Source organism: Cibotium barometz, chromosome 64 (assembly GCF_041138505.1).
Source record: "Cibotium barometz isolate CiBa-2024 chromosome 64, ASM4113850v1, whole genome shotgun sequence".
In the NCBI taxonomy this organism is placed as follows: domain Eukaryota; kingdom Viridiplantae; phylum Streptophyta; class Polypodiopsida; order Cyatheales; family Cibotiaceae; genus Cibotium; species Cibotium barometz.
In genome coordinates this window covers 24954845-24981681 of record NC_141109.1, presented here as the reverse complement: position 1 = coordinate 24981681, position 26837 = coordinate 24954845, and the positions used below count along the sequence as shown (strand labels likewise).

The 26837-nt window shown below is 43.3% G+C and overlaps 1 protein-coding gene across 2 annotated transcripts in view; it reads right to left on the bottom strand.

Moving 5' to 3' along the window:
• Nucleotides 1–6476: 6476 nt before the first annotated feature.
• Nucleotides 6477–26837, bottom strand: part of LOC147603454 (AmmeMemoRadiSam system protein B) — a 42038-nt gene continuing 21677 nt past the window's right edge. Inside the window, exons 5-8 of one of the 2 annotated variants that reach the window (XM_086796631.1) lie at nucleotides 20540–20651; nucleotides 20267–20410; nucleotides 20001–20175; nucleotides 6477–6975 (exon numbers count right to left, since the gene is read on the bottom strand). In XM_086796631.1, the coding sequence (XP_086652757.1) occupies nucleotides 6850–6975; nucleotides 20001–20175; nucleotides 20267–20410; nucleotides 20540–20651 (557 nt within the window). In that variant the 3' untranslated portion in view covers nucleotides 6477–6849. Of the gene's footprint in view, nucleotides 6976–9464; nucleotides 9614–20000; nucleotides 20176–20266; nucleotides 20411–20539; nucleotides 20652–26837 lie in introns of those variants that run through there. The other variant, XM_086796632.1, reaches the window with a different exon arrangement.

The window sequence follows — 26837 nt, the reverse complement described above, 5'->3', positions numbered from 1 at the left end:
AAATGGAATAAAAACTCCTAGCTGGAATATTGAATGGTCCATGTAGATTAAAACCAAAAGATATCACAAGTGCATCTGAATGATATGCAATGTAATCATCTACCATACATCCCAAGTGATATATGATGCACCTGAAGATGAATGTCCTAGCTCCAAAGAAACTAGGGTCATGTAGACAATCATGGAAGCCAAAGAAACACATCTCAAAATCGGCATTGTGTAAAAACTCATGTGAACCAATGCTGTCATCCACTATAGCATAGCTCGAATCATCTGAGGCATGATCCACAGCATCAATGTGTGTATAGCACGATCCAAAATATGCAACATTCCCTTATGTGTGAAACTCTCTACATATGTGTGGTCCTCTAAAGTAAAAGCATGATCAATAGGATCACCATTAGCATCATCAACATTGAATACTGATAGTGTATCCACACATGAGATGAAAGTGGCATCATCCATCAAACACTAAACGTGACATCCTCACAATCTCTAAATTCATCATCGTGATCATGGTTTGTGTCCATAAATGGTATCCATGTATAACCTATATCCCAAGATAGGTCAACCTCTCTAATCACTAGATCTAAGAAAATGTCTAAATCAAATACAAAACTCTTTAGATCCATATGCACAATTTTGCCTCAATGAAATCATCACTACTCTCATGCACTATCCCTAACATCTTAAATACATGAACTCTATCCACACAACGATGCCAAGAATGCTATGAATATTAGGAGTAGTGGTCGTATCAGTGATATCTCCACAAATAGAGATCCTAGAAGAATAGCGTGATGCATCTAACTCTAGGAACTCAAATCTATGTTCATAGGTGTCTCTATTACTCATATGTAGAGTATCACTAACCTCGAGTGTGCTAATGGATACATTCATCCCAAGCGTGCTAATGGATACATTCATCCCAAGCATACTAATGGATGCATCACTAATCAAATGCACACTATTCTCTAGAATGTCACCATAATTAACTAGTTTGTCCACATGATCCGTAGTAGGAAAGACCATAGGCATAGAAGTGTCGATGATGCCATGATCCGTAGGAAAGATAATAAGCATAGAAGTGTTGATGCTGAGTATCCTCGTCCCTTGCCATCTCTACCCTCGAGATCATGCCTCCATGATCTAACTCACACACATCACTATCACATACATTATCATCATGTGCATATGTGTTAGTGACATCATGTACACGTGTATCAATATAATCATGTGCATGTGTGCGCGATACATCAATATCATTATGTGTGTGTGTGTATAATATAACATCATCATCCTCGTCATAATACAATGAATGAACCGGTCTAGATAAATGAGAACCAATGAGATGATGGCTTGTCGATGTCGTGGGTGAATCATAGAAGCTATCGAGGCCATGCAAACACCACTGTGATAGCAGTGAAAGTGTAAGAAAAATAGAAACATGGTATGATAAGGCTCTATGATTGATCATCATCACCCATATAATCATCCATAGTCGCATCACGAACATCATCATCATCATCCTTGGCAGAATGATATGGATCAAAACCATACTTGCATGCACACCACTCCTCCCAAAAGTACTGGTATGTGCAAAGGGTCCTAAATTGGCCATTGAAATCCAAGTAAACACCATAGCTCCTCATCTCATCCCATACAAAGGCATGTAAGGAAGTATACATGTACATAGCCCTTCTCTCATCAAAATAGCATGATAATGTTGCCTGCTTATCCGAACTAAACATCTAATAATCATGATATGCACATAGCCAATTCGCTGGGGGATCCAACCTTACAGCCTGAGATCATGGAGAGACGGCCACTACACATGCTTACATGATTCGTATCAATGCAGCCTTAAAAGACAAGGATAGCAAGACAAAGATAGGCTTCCAAAACATTGCAGTTCAGAGGAAGATTTGAGCAAAGAGAAGTTGGGCCCTCCAAGATCTAGCAGTTTCATGTCTGATTGTTCTAAAGTGAGCTCTTTGCCCGAATCATGTGGTTCTTCAGGAAGCCTAAAGAGCAAGGTTACAAGAGTGGGACAAGACTAACGGCGGCACGACAGAAAGGTCGAGCGGGTGAATTTGAGGAAGAGTATCCCACAAGGAAAATAGGAATTGTATAGGTAGCTCATGACGCAAGAGTGCAACTGATGCAACAAATGAGCATTCTCTACATGAGTGAAAATGATGATTCCTATCCAAACATGGAAACTACTATACTATATAGCATCCATGTCCGATTTCCTTTCATTGAGAATGATGTAGATGGAGAGAGGGTGGGTTTCATTGGTCATGTTCTTAGGCCCGTTACACATACCCCACCGCCCATGTATGGGCGGAGGAGATTGCCTGTCCTTGAATTATGGGCAGTGGATACCCCCACCACATCAGCATGGGCAGGCAGTGGTATGGTGATGTGTAATGGGCCTTAGTCTCTTCTTTCATCATCTAGCATGTTCTATACTGAATGGGCAAGGAGAAAAGCAAAGCAAAGCAGCAGACGAGGGTCAGGCTGACAAGCTCAGTAGAAAGCAAAGCAAGCAGGAGACATCCATCACCTCTGCGCAACTTCTAGCTCTGACGATGTCAGCTGAGCAGCTGTCCACAGTAGTATCATTCACAGCGCTTTCTGGGAGTGCATCGTCACAGTGCTTCCAAAGCGCAGCTCAGTTGTGAAAAAGCAAGGAAGAATGGCCATTAACACACACTCAGATCTAAGCATCACAGAGTAGAGAAGCTCTCAGTTCTCAAGGGTTGATTGGCCATCTATGTTTGTAAAGTTTTGTTTTTCTTTTTTTCTAAGGTTTTGAAACCCTTAGTCCTCATTCCCTTTCACACGCAGCTTACCTGTTGTGTGGTGTGGGGGATTATTCATGTGCATCATAGCTTCATGGGTTTTATTCGCTTTAACTTACCTGTTGTGTGGTGTGGGGGATTATTCATGTGCATCATAGCTTCATGGGTTTTATTCGCTTTAACTGTTGTGTGGTGTGGGGGATTATTCAAGTGCATTAGAGCTTCATGGGTTTTATTCACACGCCTCGAGCTTCCATGGTGATTTTTCATGTGTGAGAGGTGTGTCACATGTAGTGATGCGTTTTTTGGGCTTGTTCACATGCAATGTGTGTTTATGTACGTTGTTAGCCATGATTTACGTGCATTTTGGCATTGCTAGCATTAACTCACTATTTCTACTTTTAGCACATTGTGGGCTTGTATCACACATTTGGGGATTTTGTGAGTTTGTTTACATACCTTAGGCTCTATTGGTGGTTGTTCACAAGCATCTCACATTTTGGGCATTTGGAAGTTTATATGGCACCGAGTTGCAACATTGTGTATGTATGCCATATGCAAGCGGCACCTTGTGGTGTATGGTGCACACTGGCTCACACTGGGTTCAATTCCCAATAGGGCCATACTTGCAAACACAATTATTAACAAACTAATTTCTTAAATTTTTACACTTAAAATTGTTAAGCTTGCACACTTTTGCATCAATAATTCATCAACATGCTCTCTGCATAACACTAATACCTAGATTTGTAATAGAACATGCTTTACATTTTCTTGATGCAAAGTGTACCAAAATACTATAGTCCACAATGTGTGCTTGCAAACAATGTTCTCTCAACAATTTTTCTTGTTGTCTTTACTTGCAATGCATCAAGATTTACACTAGTTTAGGTAGATTAGTACTAATCTAATACGTTTGTAATCTTTGTCCAACTTCTTTGCAAGAAAGTGATAAGATTATAAAGGTTTTAATAAAAAATCACTTATTGTTATTTTACATTAAGATTTGATTTTTGCGCAGTAAATTTTACATAATTTGTAAACTGCTCTATTATGCACTATAGATCTGCAAACAGAACAAAACTCTGCACTATAATCTTTAACTTTGCAGCATTGATCTTAAAACAAATCTTCGCTTTTTTTCAACTCTACACTTGAATCTTTAACTCTGTACTAAAACTGCTCAACAAACTATGTTCTACACACTTTCTTGAAATTGCACCAAGATTTTGCACAGCTACTTTCTTTTTGCAATATTCCTTTAAGAACTCATTGGCAATCTAGAGTTTCAATCTTGAAGAAATAAGAGCTCTAAGGATTAATCTTTGAAAAAATATGCTCCCCAAGCAAGATTATGTAAAAAATCACTCAAATAAGGTTGATGAAATTTCTTTAAGTCCTAATTTCGAGAATCAAAAAAATTTCAAGAAACCAAATCAAGAAGATCAAAAAGATCGAGAAATTTAGAAAATCAAGCATTGAAGTGGATTAGGATTTTTGAAAACAACGATTAATATAAATTTAAAAATAATTAACACAAATTTCACAACTAATCTTTTTAAATAAAAAAATTAGCAAATCTAAAAACTATGTGAAAATCATTTTTAAAAATGATTAAGACTCAAATCGCTCTCTAATCACAATACCAAGATTAAAACCAAGAGATAATCTATAAAATGTATAAAATAGTTAAAACTCTTAAATTTGACAAGAAAATACAAGCAAACATAAAATTTAGGATTTTTAAAATTTGACGGTTTCACTAATCTAAGATTAAAAAAACCTAAACTAGGATCAAAAATCAAGCTCTGATATCAATGCGAGAAGGAAGAAAAGAGAGACTCGTTAACGTGGAGTCGAGAAACACGAGACATCGTTTACATGGAGTTTAGACATGAGTGAAGGTCACCATGGAAGCTTGGGCATGAGCTCCAAAAAAACATAGATGTCTATATCATAAAAGGATAAAAAAAGGTACAATATCCAAGAGCCCTATGCTTAATATAGCCCAAGACACCCAAAAGTACACATGTAAATGATCCTAAGCTCAAGTCTCTAGGCCCCATCCCCCATGTGCATGTGCATACCAAATTTACTTCATTATTACAACCACCTTACCAAGGGAGTGAATGAAGAGCTCTCTTTGTTCGTCTCCATCCTCACTTCCTTGTCACATCGGATTGTTCCTTGCTAAACGGGTAAGTGAAGAACTCTTTATCTAGATGGAGGCAAATAGAGATTCATTTGCCCAGTGGTTCTCTTTCACCAAAGGAGAATAAGCTAATGCAAGAGAGAAACCTACAAATGAACATATCTAACATGCATCCATCAAGCGAGATTCAATAGCATACATGCGAGCAAGAATAGAGAAGAGAAGAGCTCACAATTATTCTATTACAAAGAAAACAATATATTGCTCAGTATGAAAGTGACTTATATACAAGCATAATTCTAATACTAAATATATTTCATATCATAAATAAAGAATTTAAAAATACAATTTATGTAAGTAATAGATTTGAACAAAAGCAATAATTTTACTAAGCAAAGCACTTGATTAATATAGGACCATTTATGTGCATATGTATGAGAGACAGAGATAACTCGTGTCTTAAAAAAGACCAATAGGGTTAAGTCCATCATAATACAACTAACATACTTAGTGGCATGTAACAAAAAGATAAGAAATGTCAAATGCATGTTACTAAGTATTAAATAGGAAACCATGAGTGTTTAAGGATATGGGAGTGGATTATACACAAAGCTCTATCAAAAACCTAAAAGTGGGTGCTTGAGTAGAAATAATCATGTCAATTTCTCTTAATCAAGCAAAGGTGTTTGACTTTTTTAACAAGTAGTGAGTAGGTGCTTATAATGTTGGGCCTAGGATGTGGATCAATTAGTAGCAAGTTGACTTTAGATTTTTATGTACTATGATATTTTTGTTTTATTTGGTGTTTACATGTGTATTAGGATTTAATTGAAATGAGATGCCCTTCTAGGAGCTCTCTCTCTCTCTCTCTCTCTCTCACACACACACAAAGTGATGATTTTACAAAAATAATTGTGTAAGCTATAGTATGATACCTTATCTAATGTTTACAAAACATGATGTATCAATTCGCTTCCATCTACAATTTGTTTGGTTCTTAAGCAGGTGAATCTTTCAAACAGAGAAACATTATAGAGTGTAAGTGATCATGTCATTGAAAACACATCCACATACTTCAAGTAAGTTAGTATAAACAATCATACAGTAAAAGGTATAATACTTTGGAGAAATCCTTCATTAAAAATAACTTCAAATATAAGGAAAGATTATCTACTATGCAAAAGTAAAGTTCAAAAAGGTTGGGCTTATGGAAGTTACAAGTTTAAAAAGGCATTGGTTTGGTGTTTTAGGCTTGAAAAAAAATTGCTTTGAAGCTAACAGCCAGAGCAAGCTAGGGGAACAGCTTGATAGCTAATCATAAGTAGAACATATGCAGTTAACCTAACCAGTCTAAAGGTGACATGCTTTCCAGTCATTTAAGTGTGATTTTTTTTAATCTATCAAAAACCACTGGAAACCCACTTTTGTTTTGCCCAAATTACTTTTCACCTGTAAGTGTTTGTTCAAGCAAGAGAAGCAAGATGAGTCTAACTAGAACTAGGAGAAGCAGAAGCAAGTGACCACCAATGAGATGCAGATTAACCGAAAGCATCTACACCCTGTAAAGGATTCAAGTTTGTGTTCTTAATCTTAACAAGAAGAATGTTGCAACCAATTTGATTTCACACCACCATGGGCTGAAAAGAAATTGCCATGAAGCAGATAAAAGTCTCTCCCAGAATGCAAAACACGGAAGTTGTTTAAAGTCTAGGTGGTGATGCATGCTTTCAGATACATGTTGTCTGTATCAGATGCCTTACTGGTCGTACTGAGATATTGGTTGCAAATAAAATGACAGTATAAATTGCCCACTTCACTGCTCTTAACTTGCAATCCTGTCACCATTGTAAGCAAGTCTCAGAAGTACTTGACCATCCGAACTTGAACGTATCAATCTTCCACAGTGACGACAGCAGAGGCATAACTGACACTACTATCACGCATGCTCTTGCAGTGACTGGATTGCTCGTATCGTAAAAACTGTATTCTCACATTAGTTGAGCAGTTTTTGGCCATCTGCAAGACAGATCCAACATCATTTTATGGCATGAGAGACTTTATCCATTGATTCTTTCAGGAAAGATAATGCGTAACTTGAATGCAATAAGTGTGCCTGATTTAATGTGTACATGAATGAATGTGCAGGTATGTGTGTGTGTGCTTGGGGCATGTAAATGAGAGGGTGCATGAGTGGGTGGGTGGGGGTGTGTGTGTGTATGTGTGTGTGTGTGAGAGAGAGAGACTGATTGTAAAAGCTTTCTGAGGCCAAATTTGGCCTATGAAACCCAATCAAAAATGGTACAAATGTTTTTCAGAATGAGAAAGGTGTCCACAAGCAGTAAAAGTTGAAATGAGATGACTAGTGTTGAAGCCTTCTAATGTTCCTTGACAACAAAGCACCTCCTTGAGGAAGGCAACAATGGCAAGGGTCTTTCCCACTTGCAAAAGGAAACACTGAATGTCATCTCTATGCATAGCAGCACACTCCAGTAAGATACACTGTTCTGTCCCACACTCCAAGGCGACACACCTTGCAACTCCTTGTGGATCCTAACTCCTGTGCCAGCACCCAGTTTCACATTTGAGGTGATGAGACCCTCCTAGGCGAAAGACCACAATGATAAGGGGACTGATTTGTAATGTGGGAAGGACATTTTGAGCCTCTCTCTCTATACCATTTTGTTAGACATTGCCTCTAGAGAAAAGCCCTGATTACTTGTGACAGATGGGTGAGGTGATGTGCTGCTTTCCATCTAGCAAATCAACCTCTGTTATCTGCCATCCATCCTGGGTTGAAGATTTTACTCTTATTGCACCTTACAGCTTGCCTCCGATAAAATCTGAGACCAAAAAGGTATTACAATATATCCACAATGAATACGGAACCTTGGAAAAGAAAAAAACTCTACAAAACTAGCTACTTAAGCAAAAGTATCCACATGATGCTACATGATAGCAACATGTGGCTATACAGTGATACCATCCTCCTCCAGAATAGAATGCGAAGCATGCCATAACATCTCCCCTCTGTGATGAGAGATCGCCATGTCATCAAAGGAGCTCCTGGATCTGCAGCTGCCAGGTAACTACATGACCTGTGAGAGGGGACTGAGTCCATCCTAGAAGAGAGAATGATATCTCCCTCGGATCTTATAGTAGGTGGGCATCAAAACAAATAATGCTCCTCATCCTCCACCTCACCAGTAGTGCATAATCTACATATACATGCATCTCGTGGAATGCCCTTGGCTCTGCCATACTCAACTAGAAGGAAGGTGCCATGCATCGCTACTGGGTGCACAAAGGTATCAAATAGCCAACATTTGGTGCAGGGTTCCTGAAAATAGACCTGGAAACATTGTCTCTCTAGGTTGGCTAGAGATACATATCCTCTTGCCAAATATGCATTGGCAGCTGGTCTCGTGGAAAAGTGTAGGCGTGTAAAAGTGACCCCAAGGTATACATAAGATAAAACCTTGCAATGTATCCTACCTGGCAACCTTTTCACTGAAAACCTTGCCATGTATCCAACTCCACTCCAGATCTGGTGTTGAGATCCGTGCATCTGTTTCACATTGTCCCCTTGCCTTCATGCCCTGTCCCTGAACACTACAAGGTTGATCATGGCATCCTCGCTCCACCCCCTTGGAACCGCTTTCTCGAAAGCCTTCCTTTGTATGTCCCAAATGGCATCCGACTCTCAGGGCTGCCGTTCCCTTGGGTTCTGCTGACACCGACTAGCCCCGTGGGACTTCTACCCTCGTTGTGTTACTCTCCTTTGGACCTATGCACCTTCCTGGAACACCTTCAGCACTTACCCTTGCTGAGCCTGATGCTCTGATACCAATGTCCCATACACGGAAGCTCTAAGTGTCTTCTTTCAGCCCTAAGCAATTGAATAGGAACCTTGATGCAAATCACCAACAAAGGCCAGAGAGAAGAGAGACGAAGAGAGCTGTATTTTCAATATATTCATATGTTACAAAAAGATGTATATGTTCTATACAAATCTGTGGCCTTTGGCCTTCCCAACAAGATAACCTAATGCCTATTTATGACCTTTCCTCGAGAGGATCAGATGATTAAGCCTAAATCTGGCCTAGTGCAACTGCTCCCCACGGGAGACCAACCACAATCAGAAAACAAATGCACAAACTTAGATCACTTAACCTTGATAATCAATGAACAACATAAGCATCCACAAATCTAAAAATGACAATACACAACTTGACACCATCACTGGGGCCGGAAAGTGCCGATCCCCCCCCCCCCAATACAAAATGTATTTCTTGGAGTATTTGATGATTACAAGTTTCACGGGCCTGAGAGCCAGATTCTCCAAAAATGGAATGAAACCAAATACCAAAACAGTGTATCTGTCAGTGAAGAATTCCATTGATGAACAATCCTCACCTTTCCTGGGCTGAACACTTGCACAAAACTAGTGTTCCAGGACTGTGCACGAACAAGCACTCCCGTACTAACGCCTGGCAAAGTGCTCAACCACGGTGACAAAATAGCCGGTTCTCATAGAGAAACACTCCAAGCTTCAATCCTGGTCTCTTGTCCCGTCTTCTAGCATCCTAACTCTTGCATCCTCAAGAGTTCCATTGGTAGGCAGAAAGAGTAATTGAACACTTTTACAAGAAAAGCTCTGCAAAACCAGGGTGAAGAAACTTGACTTGCTTAATATTCTTTGCTAGACAAAAATAGATAAACCTGTTTTTACTGTGTGAGTAATTGCCAATCCACGTGGGGCTGTATGGTCATTGGTTCAGCCTACAGGCTGGTTTGAATCAAGTACAGGCCACCAGGTGGAAGAAGAGACAGATTCAAAGGCTTTCACTTCAGTCCATCGGGTGAGAGAAGATTGAATCAGCTACAGGCTGTGCAGTTCAGGTACACAGTGTTTGTAGCAAATACCACTACCGGATGAGAGAATGAGTCGGGTACAGTAGTCGGGTACAGGCAACAGCGAATGAAAGGAAGAGTCAGGTACAGGCTGCACAGCGAATGAGTGAGAGTCAAGTACCGCCACACAGAGTTGCCGCCTTTTTCCTTCTACGCGTGCTAGTTCCCGGGAAAGACAGGAGAGAGAAAGCGGGGAGCTGGCGAAGAATCGTTTCCATCTTTCCTCCACGCCTTCCTTTACGTCTTCATGGCAAGTTTTTTTTATTTACACAAGACTTTGGGCACCCACACTTATTCTTACCCATTGCAAATGGTTTAATGAATGTGAACTCATAACCTTATAAATACAAAGGTTAGCATGAGTTAAAAATATAACCTTAGAAAATGGGTTAAAAAGAATACTTACATGTTCACATGACACACCAATGTGTCAAACAAGCACACCCACGGTACACTGGGGGCGTCCCCGTCCAATGCGCTGGCACAACATAGCACGCAGTCACATGAAAACAAGTCACGCGAAAACACAAAGATGGATGCACGCACACATGTAATGGACGAAATCTCCCTTTGATGAAACTTGTACAAGACATTCTTATCGAGCACGAATCTGGCACAACAGAATGTGAAAACTCTCGCCCTCCTATGGAGTGACAATCGCATAGACAAGACACGGTACAAACACGGGTCCTTCCATGGAGTGACAACCCCATGGACAAGGCATCGTCCTGGCCATACATGGGAGGCATGATACAGGCTCCCGTCCATATGACACGATCCTGGTCACACATGGGTGGCACAAGACTAGCTCCCTTCCATGTGACACAAAGTAACTGGCCCTTTTCACATGAGACACGGGCCTAGCCTCATGTGAACATGGCGCAAATCTCGCCGCTCTATGGAGTGACAGTCCCATAGAAGTGGCACCAAAAATGGAGATGGACCAAATGGACAGCCAAATGGTGACACCTAGCCAGAAAGAGAAAAAATTGATTACATGAACACACTCTTGCACGAGAGAGAGAGAGAGAGAGAGAGAGAGAGAGAGAGAGAGCACAAGGGAACTTGCTTCAACTTGATTGCACTTGTGAATAATGTTACATTAGGGTCCTTTATATAGGCACTCAAAGTGAGTGCCTAAAGTGTATTCACATAAGGGTCCTTTATATAGGCACTCAAAGTGAGTGCACTAAAGTGTATTCACACTAACCTTACACTAAATTAAGAGGTTGTTCACATGCCCAAAGATATAACAATATATGTATGCACTCCAATGTCCCCTCAAGGAAGCTCAGGTGGAGATGCACCATAAACCCTTCATCCAACACTCCCTCTCAGCTCCACGACCAATGATGCCGTAGAAGTGAAAAAAAAAATCCCTCTGCTCTGGAGTTCATGCCTCATTGCACTACATCTCCCGAATGAGCCATCTGCATTTGACCTACTACCTTAGATCACGATGAACAACTCCAGTCCTCCAAAGAAGACAATGACCAATCTTTTGCGAGCAACCAATGACAATCCAGCTGTTCCCACCCTGGATCCCCACGGCACTAGTGCGCACTCTAACTTTGCTAATGAAGACCCCATCTAGGTGTTGCCTCCGGCCCACCCCTAGATCTCATCAACACTATTGTGCTTTATAACTTTGCCGATGAAGACCGCATCCAGATAACAGGGGAGAATCAATCTCCCTCTTCCTTATACATCTCCATCTGGATCCAAGAAGATGTAAAAGGCCAACTCGAGACTAGAAGGACCAGTGAGCATCGACAAATGCCATTGCAACTACCGACGTCAACACAGTAGTTACCACTGCACTAGCAGCCACCTCTAGAGTCTGAAGCCTTGGTGTCATCATCTAATGAAGAACTAGATGCTACCGTCTTTGCTTTACGTTGGGCCTTGTCCTTTTTTTTCACCTCACAAACCTTCATGGTGTGGCCCTTCTTATCACAATACCAACACTTTGACTTACCCTTCCCTTCTTTCTTTGTGCCGAACAATGCAGCAAAAGCCTTCTCCTCACCTTTACATGCCTACTCAAACCTTTGTTCATATCTTCTTCAAGTAACATTGCTCAAACCTCCTCAAAATCAAGAGGCTTATCCCTCTACCCAACTATCAAAGAAGTGACAAAACTACAATAAGAAGGAGGCACCTTGCTCAAGAGCGTATGTGCCAACTATGTACGGTCAACTTTGGAGTCGATGGCCACCAACTTGTCCCGTAAGTCCTTCACCTGAGTAATGTAAGAAATGACAGAGTCACCTTCATTAAGAGACAAACCATATAGCTGACTTTCCAAATTGATCACGCTCGTAAGGCTCTTCATCTCAAACTGTCCTTGAAAAATCCTCCACGCCTCAGCACATGACTCTGCCATTTGAATGAGCAAAATCATGGAATCTGACATGGTCATGATAATTGAGGCAAAGGCTTGAGCATCACACTCCTCCCAATCTATAATCAATTGTGGATCAACTACTTCTCATCAATAGCACCTTCGTCATCCTCAATGATGAATCTCTCTCAACCTGGATGTGAGACTCTTCTCTAGCCCTCCTGGTTTCAATTCCTTGCCTTCAACAATTTTGCATAGCTTGTGGGCAACAAGCTGACTCTATATCTTTACTTTCCACAATGGATAGTTGGATCCATCCAACTTGCTTAGCTTCTGAGAACCCAATAGGTAGTAGAGATGCCATGCCTCAACCCTAAACCAATAGTTACGCCAAAAACCTCAACCAATAGTGCAAGAATCCTTGCTTGATGAAGAGTTGCACCACACTTTCGTTTTCCTCCCTCCATGAGATGAAGAACCAGCACTAAATCTGTGTCTTTCAGCACACTCTTTCTTCATACGATGAATGGCAGCAAAAGCTTCTGCCTTTTCACCTCTGCGTGCTTAAGAGCAGCATTTTCAGCAAATCGTCACTCCACGAGATGAAAAACAGCATATGCCTTTAACTTTTCCACCCCACACGATGAAGAACAGCAGCGCACGACTACACTTGGGCTCCCTATGGCTGTGCACACACTATCAACTCTGCTATGGCAACAAAAACACAACTCCAACAAGGTGCCAGCAGTAGCAAAACAAGAAAGAGCTCATGTGAATTGCAGTAGGACTGCACACACAGGACGTACATTTGCAGCATCACGAGATGAATAGGAGTCGATTCTTCGCATTAAAGAGCAGTGACACACACCAAGACAGCTCAAAGCCAAAGCTCTGATACCATGTTAGAAAACACACAATCAATGGGAGAGAAGAGGAGAGAGATAAACATTGGATTACATGCACACACACACTCTTGCACGAGAGAGAGAGAGAGAGAGAGAGAGAGAGAGAGCACAAGGGAACTTGCTTCAGCGTGATTGCACTTATGAATAATGTTACATGAGATAGGCACTGGCCTAGCCTCAGAATGAGTGCACTAATGTGTATTCACACTAACCTTACACTTAAATTAAGAGACTGTTCACATGCCCATAGATATAACACTATACATGTGCACTCTGATGTTCCCTCAAGGAGGCTCACAAGTGGAGATGCACCATAAACCCTTCATCCAACAATATAGGCCCCAAAAAGCACCGTGAACTGGCCAACTGCTGTCAGCTATCAGCAGCAAAGACCAATCCCTCAATGAAATACAGGCTGACACCCCTTCAGGCTGCTGTGAATCTGGCCCTCATCCTTGCCCAAATGAATGTCTCATGAGCCCTGCTAGTGCCCTAATCTACTATTTATCTGCTGCCTAATCAGGGATTAGCACCGGGAGTAATGTGTGTCCATGTGTGCACATGACAAAAGATGTGAAAGTATGGAGTAGTTTCTCTTGATGCCTGCTGGCCTTGATGCTCTGTGACCAAGCCTCAGCCAAAAACCTGATCTCAAACTCTAGTATTGTCCCATAAATCACAATAGTCCTGTAATTATTTGGATCCATGGGGTCTCCTACTATATAGATGGAAACAATGGTGTTTGTGGTCCAGGCGGAGGGGGGGAACCTTCACAGAGGGCTCTATTAAAAATTTATGCAAGCATGGGAGCTAATGTATACGATGTCCGTGTGCAAAATGCTATGCACGTAGATCTTTATGATCTTTCGCTCTGCTATTATGCAGCCTGATTAGATCCCTTTTGACATTGACAATGTTGAAGAGGATAAATGATAGGGGGGGGCGGCATATGAAGTGTGGGCTGATCTGGGACATCATAAAGCTGTTGTGCATAGGCTTCCCAAAGGAGAGGATCAGTGTTGGGTGTTGGGGTTTTCTTTTCCTCTAGAATGCGCCATGCGTCCGAGTTATCCTCGCTCAAAAAAAACTGGTACAACTTTTGTTCCCCTTTGGCTAAGAATGCATGCTTCTTCCTACAGGTCAAACGATGGAAGATTCACTGCATTTCATGTGCCGAGATCAATCCGTGTTCTCTTTCCCACAAGAGTTGCAATTATGTGTTATTGCATTCGTCATCAAACTACCCATTTTGTGGCTGCCATCCTCTGGGGGGTTTGACGATGAAGCAAGTGGTATGAGAGAAGCAAGCACAAGCAAAGTCGTGGATTGTGGAGGAGAGCTCTGATGTAAGTGTAGATATGGGTACACTAAGACCAAGTTCTGAAGAGCGGCGTAATAGGTGATCTTCAGAGATGTATGATCAGCACTTATGGGTGGTGGTGGGGTGGGGGGGGGGGGGGGGGGGCGGGGGGAATAGTGAAATCTTGGATATGTGACATGAGAGCAGGAGACCCCATCAAATAATCCACAGTACTAGAGCCACCTTTATACAAAAAGATGCAAGGCTATCAAATGTAGGTTGACGGGACATCCTGTTATATATGGCCGGCTCACACATGGCTCCCATGTCTAAAAAATGCCTCCCATACATAGTAACATGTCCTACATCCTAGGATGTTCTCCGCAGCTCCATCTCTCACAGATCCATCTCAGAGAGCCTAACAACATCATCTAAACCTGCATCCCAGATGTCCGTGCGTTGAAGTCACCTAGTAACAAGATATCCCCTTCTTGTGTTGCATGCACGGAAGCCTTACTCTATTGATCCACAGCCCTAAGCCTAATTAAGAACAAGATGCTGAATAAACATGATTAAGACGGAGGAGATAGAAGAAGAGAGAGAGAGTTGGTGTCAGGTTTTCTTGTATTTCATATGGTACAAAAAGGTGACTGAATGTTTGTACATGCTTGGGCCCTTGGTCAGCCCCAAAGGGGTAGACCATTGGCCCTTTACATGACTTCTACTGCTAACTAGAATGATGAATGAGTGAACTGCTGAATGAATGAACTGATTTATGCCTTTATGCTTATATCTGTGTGAGGGTTGCTGCTCAGCCAGCTACAGATGCTGTTGGCCAGCAGTTGGACGATTAAATAGGCATAAAATGCCAAAAATCCTGTGCTTTCTGCCATTTAATGCTGCACATGATCCAATGCTGTCCCATGTGGCTGGCCATGCCATCTATCACCTGCTTCCTGCTACCTTGAAACCTCTGCTGCCAGCCGACTGAGTTATGATGGCTACCGACAGGTCTTCAAGTCCCTCCTTATGATAATAATGATAGTGATGATGATGTTGATGTTGCTAATGATGCTTATGTCGATGCTAATGCTAATGATGAAGATGATGCTGATGATGACACCTGTATGCTGTCCTAATTGTTGGATTAGTCAAGGATTAAGACTGTTCATGCTAAGGATTAGCCATGGCATGGGAATGAACGTGACATTCCGTCCTGATAAACTTGATGACGGGGTGGACACTGTCATCCTTCCTCCCTGGACTACTATGGACTTTGACTTTAACTTGCTACTAACTTTTGACTTTAATTGATATTTTAGAATGAACACCTTCACTCATGATCTCCACTTCCAAGTCTTGCTAAAGATTTGAGTATCTGTTCCATTGCTTTTCCCTTACCCTTAACACAACGGTGGATCACCTGTCAGAACTAATCATGCCGAGGATTAGCCATGGCACGAGCGTGCACGTGACATTCCCTCCTGCTAAACTTGATGACGGGGTGGACACTCTATCATCCTTCCTTCCTGGACTGCTACTGACTTTGACTTTAACCTGCTACTGACTTTTGACTTTAATTGATATTTTTGTCTAAACACCTTCACTCCTGATCTCCACTTCCAAGTCTTGCTGAAGAACTGAGTATCCGTTCACGGTTCCGCTGCTTTTTCCTTACCCTTAACACAGTGGTGGGTCACTTGCCGGAACTGATCATACTTGTTGCCAAGCCTTTGGAACTGATCTAAGAGCTTAATGATGTACTAGTTATGCATACATACCCTCAAGGAATGCTTCCTCTAGCTTTGCCCATTGCAGACCACTCCATCTGCTACCCTGTTGCATTCTCTGTTGGAACTATGCACTTTCCTTGGTACTATGCTTAATGGGCTGAGCCTAAATGCTCTGATACCAATGTTGCATGTGCGGAAGCCTTATGTATTGATCCACAACCCTAAGCCTAATTAAGAACAAGATGCTAAATAAAAACGATTAAGACAAAGGAGAGAGAAGAAGAGAGAGAAGAAGAGAGAGAGAGAGAGAGAGAGAGTTGGTGTCAAGTTTTCTTGTATTTCGTAAGGTACAAAAAGGTGACTTAATGTTTGTACATGCTTGGGCCCTTGGTCAGCCCCAAAGGGGTAGACCTCTGGCCCCTTACATAACTTCTACTCCTAACCAGAATGATGAATGAGTGAACTGCTGAATGAATGATCTGATTTATATCTTTATGCTTATATATGTGGGAGGGTTGCTGGTCGGCCAGCTACAGATGTTGTCAGCCAGCTGCTCGACAATTAAATAGGTATAAAATGCCAAAAATGTTGCGCTTGCTGCCATTTAATGCTCCGCATGATCCAGTGCTGTCCCATGTGACTGGCCATGCCATCTGTCGCCTGCTAACTTGAAACCTAGCCGACTGAGTTATGATGACTGCCGATAGGTCTTCAAGACCCTCCTTATGACAATAATGACGGTGATGATGATGTTGATGCTTCTGCCGATGCTAATGATGAAGATGATGAAGATAATGCTGATGATGACACCTATATGTTGGCCTAACTACTGGATTAGTCAGGGATTAAGACTGTTCATGCCGAGGATTAGCCATGGCACAGGCGTGCATGTGACATCTTGAGAGAGCTCCACAATGTCCGCAAACAAAGGGGAAGATGGAGATGGTCATGCCGAGGATTAGCCATGGCACAGGCATGCATGTGATATCTTGAGAGAGCTCCACAATGTCCGCAAACAAAGGGGAAGATGGAGACAGTCAATCTCCTGCATCAAATCTTGTGCATAAGCTGATGTCTCAACTAGGAAATAGCATACTGCAGTGTACAACATCCTGAAGCCGGGCCTGGCTAAACGCATCCACATGAAACAGGGCTCCTCATCCCGTCTAACCACTAACGCATGTGAGGCTGAATTTTGAAACAATCATCCCACTCCTCCTGAAACCCCCCCCCCCCCAGGTGTTGCATGACTGTCTTCTATATGCTAACTCCTATCCCAATACCTTGGGAAGCCCCCTTCTCTCCCTCTATAAAAGTCTTGACGAAGCCACCTAGGTTGGACCATAAAGTCCCATTGCAATTCCATGTGGCTAGGTGAAGCATAACCTTTGGTCTCATAGACCCCGCCCCGTCATGCAGGGCGTCTGTCTATTATGATGCCCTAACCATCACGATAGATAGCCCATTTCCCTACTTCACATACCTCATGAACCTGTATCATGCCAACCTTCATTTGCTACACCTGCAAAGGGGTGATGTCATTCCCTATAGACCTTGATGCCTTTCAACGCAATCCGTTTGGCCATAAAAGCCTGATCAGTAAGAGCATCCCTATATTTGAGCAAAAAAGGCCTCTCCCTCGTCATGCCTTTCCCTGCTCGCCACACATCAATGAATTGTGTGCCATTCATGCCCATCTGTCTACATATTTGTTCTCCATCTGCTTTAGGGGAAGCTCTCCTCTAGGATGCCAATCACTCGTACATTCAATGCATGAGATTGTTGGCATTTTTTCTCTTCCAATATGATGGCATTTTGGTCAACATTTTACGTCCTTCTTAGCAACTTCTACCCATTCTACCCATTAACTAGTTGCTTCAATATCCTTCTTGAGACCTATATTTTCAATCATAACTTGTTCTAGGTCTTTTTGAAGCTTTTCATTAGCATCTTTGAGCCCCTCTACCTCCAAGGACAGGGCTACATGTGCTGATATTTCCCAATCTTCCCTTGCGATCTTTGTTATGGTGGCATTAAGCTCGATAAACTCCTTCCGGAGGTTTCCTAGCTCCAATGTCCACAGAGCCCTACATGATGATGTGATTTCTTGTGCCTGTTTCTAAAGGTCCTTTTTGAGACCTGCAATTGCTCAAGAAAATGTCCTTGATTGCCACTAGGTTGTCCCATATCATTGGATCCAACACGTGTTTTGCGTTCTCCCCTACATGATTTTCCAACCCCTGTATCAGCTCCTTCAGCTTTGCCATTCTATCCATTTAACCTATTATTGTGTGTGAAGAGGGAGCGAGGGGGGGGGGGGCGCACGGGGGGGTGTTGCCATGTGAGAGAGAGATTCTGATTTTCTGTAGTTTTCTGATGCAGGCCAAAATTAGGTCAAAATCAAGAATTGAAAGGGGGGCTGAATAAAGGAGGAGGAAGAAAGAAAGAGAGAAGAAATGGGTGGCCCAAGCAATGTGGAACGATGGAGAGCAGATGCCTGCACATAATACGTTCAGCTCTTAGGCAGGAGGCATGATGGGCTTGCATGGAGAGCTCACCTACGCGTGGGGGGCACCTTTGGACACACAATTGCTGCCATGCAAGCAGATTGCAAGAGAGAGAAAGAAAGAAAGAAAGAAAGAAAGTTATATTAATGTCTACGGAAGACCCCAAGGGCCTATGAGACCAAAAGTAATACAATGGTACCATGGATATACTAAGCCACGGAAAACTGAAAGAAAAAGTAAAATGAAAACATCTGACAATACATGTGATCAATAGATGATCCTGTGTAGAGTGAGATATGTTGTGATCAGCTAATGACAATGTAACATGCGGAAGCTTCGGGGGAGATCGGTAACTTCAATGCTCATAAATCAGCACACTGGGGCGTGGAACCGCAAGGTGGCTTGGCGGTAGACCGCCGCGTGCAGATGAAAGAAGCTGTGGCAAATGTGTGGAGTATGGTAGTGAGTTGTGTTGTGAGGGTGGATAGGGGGACAGTAGATTCCACATCCTGGAGTTGGCGGTAGATGTGGTTGGAGTAAACAAGGTCAAGCTCGTGTGATCAAAGAGGACCTGAGTGTAATCTGAGATGGGGGGGGGGGGTGGGTGGAGGGACGGGTGGTGTGCAGGTAAGAGTGAAAGAGAGGTAGGCATGGTCAGCTTCAAAAGGGGTGGCGGAATGGAGAAGTCGGGGATAAGGTGTGCCAAAGCCGGAGATCCCATAAGGTAGTCCACAATGCTAGTACCTCCTGAGCGAGGGAAGGAGGTGAGGGCATCGGAGGAGGGCCATCAGGACATCCCGTTATAGATAACGAGACCATGTGCAGCTCCCAACTCTAAGAAATATCTCCCGTACACTGTGACCTCCTCACGGTCCTGTGATGATCGCTGCAGCCCTGTGTCAGTGATGCCCAGCTCTTGTAGTCTGATAGGGTCGTCTAGATCGAGTAGTGGGACCTGCTGACTTCCCGTCCTGACAAAACACTAACTTTGCACAGTGTGCAAGCCCTAATTTCGCACAGAACAGCAGATGACAAGGCCCTAATTGGTGCAGCAGATGACATAGTGAAGCCCTAATTCATGCAGAGCCCTAATCCACTAAGTGAGCACGTGAGAGAGAGAAAGAGAATGGACAGCACCTCAGGCAGGAGAGTAGCTGTGCAGAGTCCATGGATTACGAGAGAGAGAGAAAGAAAGAAAGATATATTAAGCATCTACTAAAGACCCAATGGGCCTATGAGACCAAAGTGATACAGTAATGTATATGGCATATCTCATCATGGAATGGAAAATAAAATAGAGAGAGAGAGAGAGAGAGAGAGAGAGAGAGAGAGAGAGCTTACATGCAGAAAAACCGCAATAGGGTGACGACCACAAATTGTGTTGTCATATTCTGAGAGGTAATCTTTGAAAGCCTCTGGATTACCTGCCTCTATAATACTCATACCATTCCTGTCGAGTGTTTCAATAGATTTGTAAATTGGACCTTGCTTCTTATCGTAGTATGTGTAATTAAATCTGCAGTCATTTGAACATAGAAAAAAATTATCAACTATGGCACACAATGCTCATGGTGTTTAGAGCACCTCATAATATCTAAATTACGTACCGAAGTCCCCAATGACAAAAATCTGAAGACACAGAGAAGAAGTTGGCAGGATCATCGAGGTATTTAGCAAGTGTTTCTCCATATGCTGCTTCGCTTTCCGTTGAAAGTGCTCCTACAAGGATGGGGACAACCTTCACAGGGCGCCTTCATAGCAGCAAATTCAATTGACTTCGTTAAATAATTACTCAATTTTGGCAAAAACATCTTGGATTTTTGTCAGAATTATAGACAGTAAGAATAACAGCATGACTAAAAAACAAAGCATCTGTATACCCTTGGAAGACCTTTGCAAGGTAAGGCAAATGCATCTCCATGCTGTGCTCTGCTTCATCCACATCTATATCCATATCTTCAAATTTTCCAGTAGCTTTGAGCTCTTGGTAAACTTGAGTACCATATAATCAACATAAAAACGTGTTACTAAAAAAGATGTATTGGAAAAACATGAGCACAGATTCCACACATATAAAATATGGTATTTAGAAGTATTAATTTTACTACACGCAACCCAAAAAAAAATCCTTTAAAAAGATCCATCCACTAGTTTTTTTTTAAAAAAAACTGCTCGACAGCAGATTATAGCCCTCCATGGAGGTGATGTAAATGCTTTTTTGTTGGTGTGTGCACGCAAAGGGGAAAGGAAAAAAGGGGAGGAAGGTGGGGGAGGGGAAGGCCACAGACGGGGTCTGCAAACAATACCACCATTGCCTCGGGTGAGAAAGGTTTGAGAACGGGTCCCAGGCTCCAAGTGCCAAGGAAAGCTGCATGATGCTCCTCATAACCTGAAAATCACCCTGTAGACACTTTCATCTGCCCAGAAGGGTGGGAATGGTGTCTATCTAGATTCAACAGATGGTATAAATGTCACAAATCCCTAATTTTTCGGGACACGCAAGGCATGTCAACCATGGATGGACACGCAGGGTGTGTTAAATCCAGGGCGTGTGTGTGAAGCATATGGGTCGCACCCTATGGAGTCCAAGGGCATCGCAGGATGTTTCGAACATTAGGCAGGGCCCATATGATGTTCTGATCCTCAGGCAAGGCCCGCAAGATATAGGTTGGGACCTCAGGCAGGGCCCGCAGGTTGTTTTGGACCTCGGGCACGGCCTAGGGGAGATCCTTGGAAGTACGTTCTGGATCTCCGTCAAGGCCCCTGATGGAGATCTTTGGACAGTGCCTGAAAGTACAAGAAAGCAGATAGGTGATCCTCCAAGCGCATTATGCATACCATGTGTGCTTGACTTTTATTTTTATTTGCGTGACTTGTTTTACTGCTTGGACAATGCTTGGTATTTTTGCATGTCATTGTCCATGGGGGCAGGGACGCCTCAGCAGCTTGTGGATGCAAGTGTGCACATCTGTTTGGGCCCAAAGTAGTGGTCTTATGGATTTTGGAAGTGGTAAGTGTGTACTGAACCTAAGTTACAGCTTTTAGTATTTTATTACTAAAGTTTATGGTTGCAGGTTCACACTTCATAAATTAAAGCCAGGCAGACTTTTTAAGTTAATTCACATGGACCAGGCATCGTTTTAAAACATGAGGACAACTTATGAGAAGAGCGTCCAGTTTTAAAGCATCGAAAGCAAATGATGTTCCAAATAAAACAAGGCTTGGATGTCCAGGGCTGCTTTTGGCACCTCTGTTATTGGTGCATGCAAGAGAAGGCTCTAGGAAGCTAGTCGACCATATCTATAGCTCTACACGGCTGCATGAGCGTTGTGCAGAAGTCGTACGGACCTATACAGACAGCAGTACAGCAGGTATAGGCAGATACAAAAATGTTCTTGGGCTGTTGTAGAAGCGAAAATGGACTGAAAACAAGCTAAAACAGCCTAAATCTGTCCAAATCTGCATCCTTCTCTCAAAAAGCATGCACATGGCTGGTTGTCAACTTCGAGGCTGCATACAAGCATAGGTGACTACGTTCTGAAGTTTTCCAGGGCTGGTCGTACTGTTTTTAGGCTGATTCAGGGCTAGCCATACAACAAGGATGCACACAGGTGGCAGAACACGGAGTTGTTCAGCTCTGACTAGTCGTACAGATCTGTAGGACTGGTTGGACTGGCCGTACAAGGTATAGGTTGGACAGCACGGTTTTGCTCATCATACAAAGGTGTTCCAGTCGACATACGGCAATTAGTGTCGTGCTAGTGAGTTCACACGAGCAAGACGGACATACTTGTGAGTTCACATGAGCAGGATGGAAGTGCCTGTGAGTTCATGTGAGCAAAACGAACGAGCATGTGAGTTCACGTGAGCCGGGACAGAAACTATCTATTGGAGATCATTCTGTAGGGCGGAAGAGACAGAGTTCACGTGCAGGGCATGTGATCTTTTGAGAACTTCTGCACGGCAGGAGTATTTGTGAAGTGCCATGTGCAGGGGCTTGACACGGGGTGGAAACACTTGTGTCAAATTTTTTTTGTTTGTTTGTTTTCATAGGAATGTACTTGGTGCAATCAGGTGCAGACCGGGTGGTGAATCCTAGGGCACCCGTGATCTTGAACCTGGAAGCAAACTCGTTTTGGAATAAAATCCTTAAGCGGGGGGATCGGCACCTCTTCCGGTCCCACTGTGGTGAATTGTGCAAACTTTTATTTTGTTGTGTTTGATGCTTATGTCATGATCATGTGCTCTTAATCTTGTTTACGGTTAATACGATTCCAAAACACGTTCCCGCCCGTTACATTGGTATTAGAGCACAATTTTCCCCTTTGTTTGGAAACCACTCGGGGCTCATAATCTTAACCCATCATGACCAGCCACTTTTGACACAGTGCGGAGAACACTTCTGTGCGCATTTGAGCATCATGACCAGCCACGTTTTACACTGTGGAGAACACTCCCAAGCGCATGTAGGAGGTGCAGTAGATTTCTTCAAAGCAATCTTGGAACAAAATAGATTACTCATGCAACAAATTGAGGCTAAAGAAGAAGCGGCAGAAAAAGGCAAAGAAAAAAAAGCTAAAGAGGATGCTGAAAATGTGAGGACTTCTTAGTCTATTAGTGATTTAAGAGATGATTAAAAGACTTAACATTGAAAAGCAAGATGCTTGTTGTTGCATTGAGACACAAGGCCTTGTTAAATAGAGCTTGAAGAGGTACAAATGAAGAGGCACATCCCTGATGAAAGGGTGTGACTCTTGATTGAATAGTTATGTCCTTTGGACGTAGAGATGTGTCCTTTAATCAATAGATGTGTCCCTTTGAAGAGACGTGTCCTTTGGTGATAACCAACGTGACATGTTATGACTCTTCACTAGTGTCCTTTCAATGATTAAGAGTAATTAAAGGTAATGAAGAGGGATTAAGTCACAACCGTGACATTCCCTCCTACTTAAAATAAGATCCAAGGCATAGTCACTAGAAACGAGAAACAGGAACAGAAACGTTCGAGGAATGGAAACAGGGAAATGAGTTCTTAGGGGTGGAAACGGCCGTTTCCTATGACAATATCACTTGGGAAACGAGAAACGGCCATGGAAACGGATGGGGTCCTGAAACGAAGAAACGTGTTTCTAGGGTCTGAAACGGCCGTTTCTTGTGATTATGATCAAGGGTTATATAAGTGACTTCTGATGTTGTTGAAGATCTTTGTTATTGGGCCATTTATGCTTGTAGTGAAGCTTGCACTGAGAAATATTGAACAAGTTTCCTCTATTGTCTTGTTGTCGTGCTTTAAATGCTAAATCCCAAGTTGTAGCTGTTAGCAGTCATCTCCTGTCTGTATATTTACACCAGGGTCTCTGTTGTGGGTGTGCCCGCCCGATTTAGGTGTTTTCTCATTTTTCCCCACTCCATATTTTTTCCCTATTTTTCCTTAGGTGTGGGAGGCTATCCTTTGGCTCTTGGCTGATCCAGACATTGGCCGACTGGTTCTACTGCTCCCCGACCCTCTCTGTATACTGGCCGGCTGACAGGTGCTGGCCGACTGATGGAGAAGCAGGTCGTGGACCTTTTGAGTGCTGTCAGCTGTCTTTTGTGCAGGCCGACTGGCTGTAGGAGCCATATAAAATGGCCCCTTGCCCCCACACACTCGTATTCTTGTATTCGGGATTTCTTGTGTATATAGCAAAGTTATACGCTTCTCTCTCTCCCTCTCTATTGCAGTGTTTTTCTGCAGTGCACTTGCCCTTGTGTTTTCAGATCTTGTCTTCATCTCCGTTGCATATTCTGACATGGTATCAAAGCCCTAGGCTCTTGGAAGATCTTGGGAGCTGTGTGAGCAAGAGGGGGGCTATCTTGTTGCTGATTGGAGGACTGTTTTGGACTGTACGGGAAGAGGAGAAGCAAGCAAAAGGCAGGCTGATTTGCTGGACAGCCACTTGCAAGTTTAGTTCCTCATTTTTTTCCACCCACCCTCCCTTTTTAGTTACACCCCCACAATGGCAGATTTACTTGAGATGGCCGAGAAGCATGTGAAGATCCCGACACTCCCCACGTTCCCAGTGGACCGTCAGTTGGACGGGAACAACTACAACACATGGAAGGTAATGATGAAACTTGTTTTGGAGTCTTACAACCTTACTGATTTCATTGTTGTTGGGGTTCCACGGCCGGAGTTAGAGGAAGGGGAGTTACCCTCTATTCAGAAGGAACGTGAGGCACAGGCACAGTTATGGGATCGTGTCAATGCCAGAGTCCGTTCTTTCATTTTCCTCAACTACACACCATAGGTAATCAATCATATAAAGCATATGACACTGGCCAGAGGTATATGCAAACATTTGGCTTCTCTCCAACAGGGTATCGCCCATGAAGAGGATCTCCTTGGAAGTTCAGATGCGGGTGATGAATCCTGCAAAGTCGTCGACGATGCGGGAGCACATCAACAAGCTGCAGGCTCTTCAACAGGAAGTTCTCCAAGCTGGCAAAGAGATATCGTCGGTGGATATGGCCATAACGTTGTTGTCACATTTTCCCTCTCAATACTCAGCATTTTACTCTTCGTTGATTACCAGTGTGGCAGGCTCAGCACCATCACATGGGAGGAGCTTGTGCCCATGGTCTTGGACCAGGAGGAAAGATTCACGAACCCTCCACATGGCGGAGGTTTTGAGGCCTTAACTGGCCAATGGTCGAAAGGCTAGAATAACAACAACAAGGGCAAAGGGAAGGCTTCATCGGAGAAGTCTTTTGAGAATAAGCCTGACGCAGACCGTGAGAAACTGAAGGCCGAGAGGACCTGCAATGATTGTGGTGAGAAAGGCCACTATTGGAGAAAGTGTCCTAAGCAGACTAGGAAGAGTGCTGACTCTTCAGCTTCAGCTGCAAAGACTCCAGCCTTTGTGCACTTAGAGATGATGGATTCGGATGCTTCATCTTCTTAGAACGAGGAGGCAGTTGGCTTCACCGCAAAAGATACTCGGGAATGGATTCTCGACAGTGGTGCTTCTAGGCAAATGACTCCTTCCCGTGACTTCTTTCTGGATTTGAAAAGGCAGTCAGGTCACATTTTCATTGGGGGCACCTGCACCATATCCACACTTGAGTGGCCATTACCAAACTGCCACTCATCACAACCCTGAGGACCTGGGAGAGAGAGTGCTGAAAGCTTGTAAACTCCATTCTCCACTCCACCTTCCCAAACCACTTGGCCTCTTGCTTTGTCCCAGAGAGCAACAAAATGCTCATCAAACTCCACCCGTACGCCAGTCTTGCAAACCCGATGCACTGACAACAAATGAAAGCCAAGTGCTCCAATCTCCTCCCTGCCTGAAGAAAATGAAACATCGGTGTCCATCACCTCCAGGTGCACAAAAGCCGGAGTCTTCATGATTGGTGCTGAGGAGTCTTCACCCTTCTCGGTCTTCCGCTTGGGACACTGCCTCCAATAGTGGCCTTTCTCGCCACAATCATTACAGGTCCTCTCTGCCTTCAGTTTCTCGCGGTCAGCGTCGGACTTCTTCTCAGAAGACTTCTCCGACGAAGCCTTCCCTTTGCCCGAATTACGGCCTTTCGACCGTTGTCCAAGTAAAGGCCTCCGAACCTCCACCGTGAGGAGGGTTCGTGAATCGTTCCTCCTGGTCCAGGACCATGGGCACAAGCTCCTCCCACGTGATGGTGCTGAGCCTGCCACTGGTAATCAAAGACGAGTAAAATACTGAGTACGAAGAGGGCAAGTGCGACAGCAACGTTATGGCCATGTCCTCTGACGATGTCTCCTTCCCAGCCTGAAGAACTTCCTGCTGAAGAGCCTGCAGCTTGTTAATATGCTCCCGCATCGTCGACGACTTTGCAAGGCTCATAACCCGCATCTGTACTTCCAAGGAAATCCTCTTCATGGGCGATACCCTGTTGTAAAGAGAAGCCAAATGCTGCCATATACCTCTGGCCAGCGTCATATGCTTTACATGATTGATTACCTGCGGTGTGCAGTTGAGAAAGATAAACGAACGGACCCTGGCATTGACACGATCCCACATCTGTGTCTGAGCCTCCCGGTCCTTTCGGGTTGCGGTAACTCCCCTTCCTCTACTTCCGACCGTGGAACACCAACAAGGACGAAATCAGCGAGGTCAGACTCCAAAACAGATTCCATCATAACCTTCCATATGCCGTAGTTGC